Source organism: Passer montanus, unplaced genomic scaffold (genome assembly GCF_014805655.1).
Source record: "Passer montanus isolate IOZ18808 unplaced genomic scaffold, ASM1480565v1 scaffold798, whole genome shotgun sequence".
Taxonomy (NCBI): Eukaryota; Metazoa; Chordata; class Aves; order Passeriformes; family Passeridae; genus Passer; species Passer montanus.
The window spans coordinates 1,199-3,623 of NW_024373234.1; the positions used below are offsets into that span (position 1 = coordinate 1,199).

The 2,425-nt window shown below is 64.5% G+C and overlaps 1 protein-coding gene across 1 annotated transcript in view; it reads left to right on the forward strand.

Moving 5' to 3' along the window:
• Positions 1–602: 602 nt before the first annotated feature.
• LOC120512864 (neuronal-glial cell adhesion molecule-like) overlaps positions 603–2,425 on the forward strand; it is a gene marked incomplete at its 3' end in the record, with an annotated part of 8,186 nt that continues 6,363 nt past the window's right edge. Inside the window, exons 1-4 of the mRNA XM_039731622.1 lie at positions 603–685; positions 1,017–1,122; positions 1,492–1,694; positions 2,053–2,168. Coding sequence (XP_039587556.1) covers positions 610–685; positions 1,017–1,122; positions 1,492–1,694; positions 2,053–2,168 — 501 coding nt within the window. The remainder of the gene's footprint in view (positions 686–1,016; positions 1,123–1,491; positions 1,695–2,052; positions 2,169–2,425) is intronic.

The following is a 2,425-nucleotide window of genomic DNA, read 5'->3' on the forward strand; positions in this document are numbered from 1 at the left end:
GTTCTATAGGGTCAGACTGGAGGCACTGGTGGTTCTGTGGGGTGGGACAGGGGCACAGGAGGTTCTATAGGGATGCTATAGGGTCAAACTGGAGGTACAGGTGGTTCTATGGGGTGGGACAGGGGCACAGGAGGTTCTATAGGGATTCTATAGGGTCAGGCAGGGGTACAGGTGGTTCTATGGGGTGGGACAGGGGCACAGGTGGTTCTATAGGGGTTCTGTAGGTACAGGTGTTTCTATAGGGTCAGTTGAGGGGTAGGGCTCTATAGGGTTCTATAGGGTCAGACTGGAGGCACAGGTGGTTCTGTAGGGTGGGACAGGGGCACAGGAGGTTCTATAGGGGCTCTATAGGGTCAGGCAGGGGTACAGGAGGTTCTGTGGGGTGGAACAGGGGCACAGGTGGTTCTGTAGGGGTTCTATAGGGTCAGACTGGAGGTACAGGTGTTTCTATAGGGTCAGTTGAGGGGTAGAAGTGTTTCTATAGGGGTTCTGTAGGGTGGGACGTGGGGCACAGGAGGTTCTATAGGGGTTCTGTAGGGTCAGGTGGGGCACAGCTCGGGGGGTGGAGACCCCTCCCCAATGAGCGGTGCCCCCCCCAGGGCCGCGGGCATGGCGCTGCCGCGGGGGCTCGCGCTGCTGCTGCTGCTGCTGGGGGGGCGCGGCGCCATCGTCATCCCCCCCGAGTGTGAGTGCATTTGGGGAGGGGGCGTCACGGGGGGGATGGCACACGGCCCGGGCCTGCATGGAGCCCCCCCTGCGCTGTGCGAGGAGCTGAGGAGGGGTCCCGGTTGTTCTGAGGGTGTTTGTTGTGGGGTGTCCCTGGGGGTCCCGGTGGGATTTGGGGTGCCTGGGGGGGTCCCTTTGGGGTCTGGGGTCCTGGGAATGTTTTGGGATGCCCGGGGGGGTCCCGGTGGGTCTGGGGTCCCGATGGGTCTGGGGTCCCGGGGGGTCCCGGTGGGTCTGGGGTCCCTGGGGGGGTCCCGTGGGTCTGGGGTCCCAGCCGCTGCCCCCCCCAGTCCAGCAGCCCCCCGAGCTGACGGAGGCGCCCCCGGAGCAGCTCGTGGTGTTCCCCAGCGACGACGCCGTGCTCAAGTGCGCGGCCAGCGGCCGCCCCGCGCCGCAGTGAGTGCCACTGTGTCACCTGGGTCACCTGGGGGTCACCTGTGTCACTGTGTGTGCCCCGCGCCGCAGTGAGTGCCACCGCTGTGTCACCTGTGTCACCTCTGTGTCACTGTGTGTGCCCCGCCCCGCAGTGAGTGCCACCCCCGTGTCACCCCTGGGTGTCACCTCTGTGTCACCTCTGTGTCACTGTGTGTGCCCCGCCCCGCAGTGAGTGCCACCTGAGTGTCACCTGTGTCACCTGAATGTCACCTGGGTGTGACCTGAGGGTCACCTGAACGTCACCTGGGTGTCACCTGGGTGTCACCTGATTGTCCTCCGGGTGTCCCCTGGGTGTCCCCCGGGTGTCACCGTCCCCCGGTGTCCCCGCAGGTTCCGCTGGACGCGCGAGGGCCGCCCGTTCCCGTCGCCGTCGCTGTCCCCGGCGGAGCTGGGGGGGGTCTCGGTGTCCCCCGGGGGGGGGACCTTGGTCATCAACGCCAGCCTGGCCGGGCGCCTGCAGGGCCGGTTCCGCTGCGCCGCCAGCAACGCGCTGGGGACCGCGCTGTCCCCCGAGAGCCGCCTCATCGCCGAGAGTGAGCCTAAATCCCCTAAATCCACCCCAAAATACCCCCAAAGTAACCCCAAAACCGCACTGGGGACCGCGCTGTCCCCCGAGAGCCGCCTCATCGCCGAGAGTGAGCCTAAATCCCCTAAACCCACCCCAAAATAACCCCAAAGTAACCCCAAAACCGCACTGGGGACCGCGCTGTCCCCCGAGAGCCGCCTCATCGCCGAGAGTGAGCCTAAATCCCCTAAATCCACCCCAAAATAACCCCAAAGTAACCCCGAAACCGCGCTGGGGACCGCGCTGTCCCCCGAGAGCCGCCTCATCGCCGAGAGTGAGCCCAAATCCCCTAAACACACCCCAAAATAACCCTGAAATAACCCCAGGGACCGCGCTGTCCCCCGAGAGCCGCCTCATCGCCGAGAGTGAGCCTAAATCCCCTAAACACACCCCAAAAATAACCCAAAATAACTCCAAAATCCTCCCGACCCTCTCGGGGACAGCATGGGAGTGCCTGGCTGGGTTTGGGGTCCCCGGTTGGTTTTGGGGTCCTGTTTGGGGGGTCCCATTTTTGGGGTCCCGATTGGGGTCCCTTTTTGGGGTGCCGATTTTGGGGTCCCGGTTTTGGGGTCCCGTTTTTGGGGTCCCGTTTGGGGTCCCGGCCGTTTTTGGGGTGCCGTTTGGGGGTCCCGTTTTGGGGTCCCGTTTCGGGGTCCCATTTTTGGGGTGGCGTTTGGGGTGCCCAGCCGGTTTGGGGGT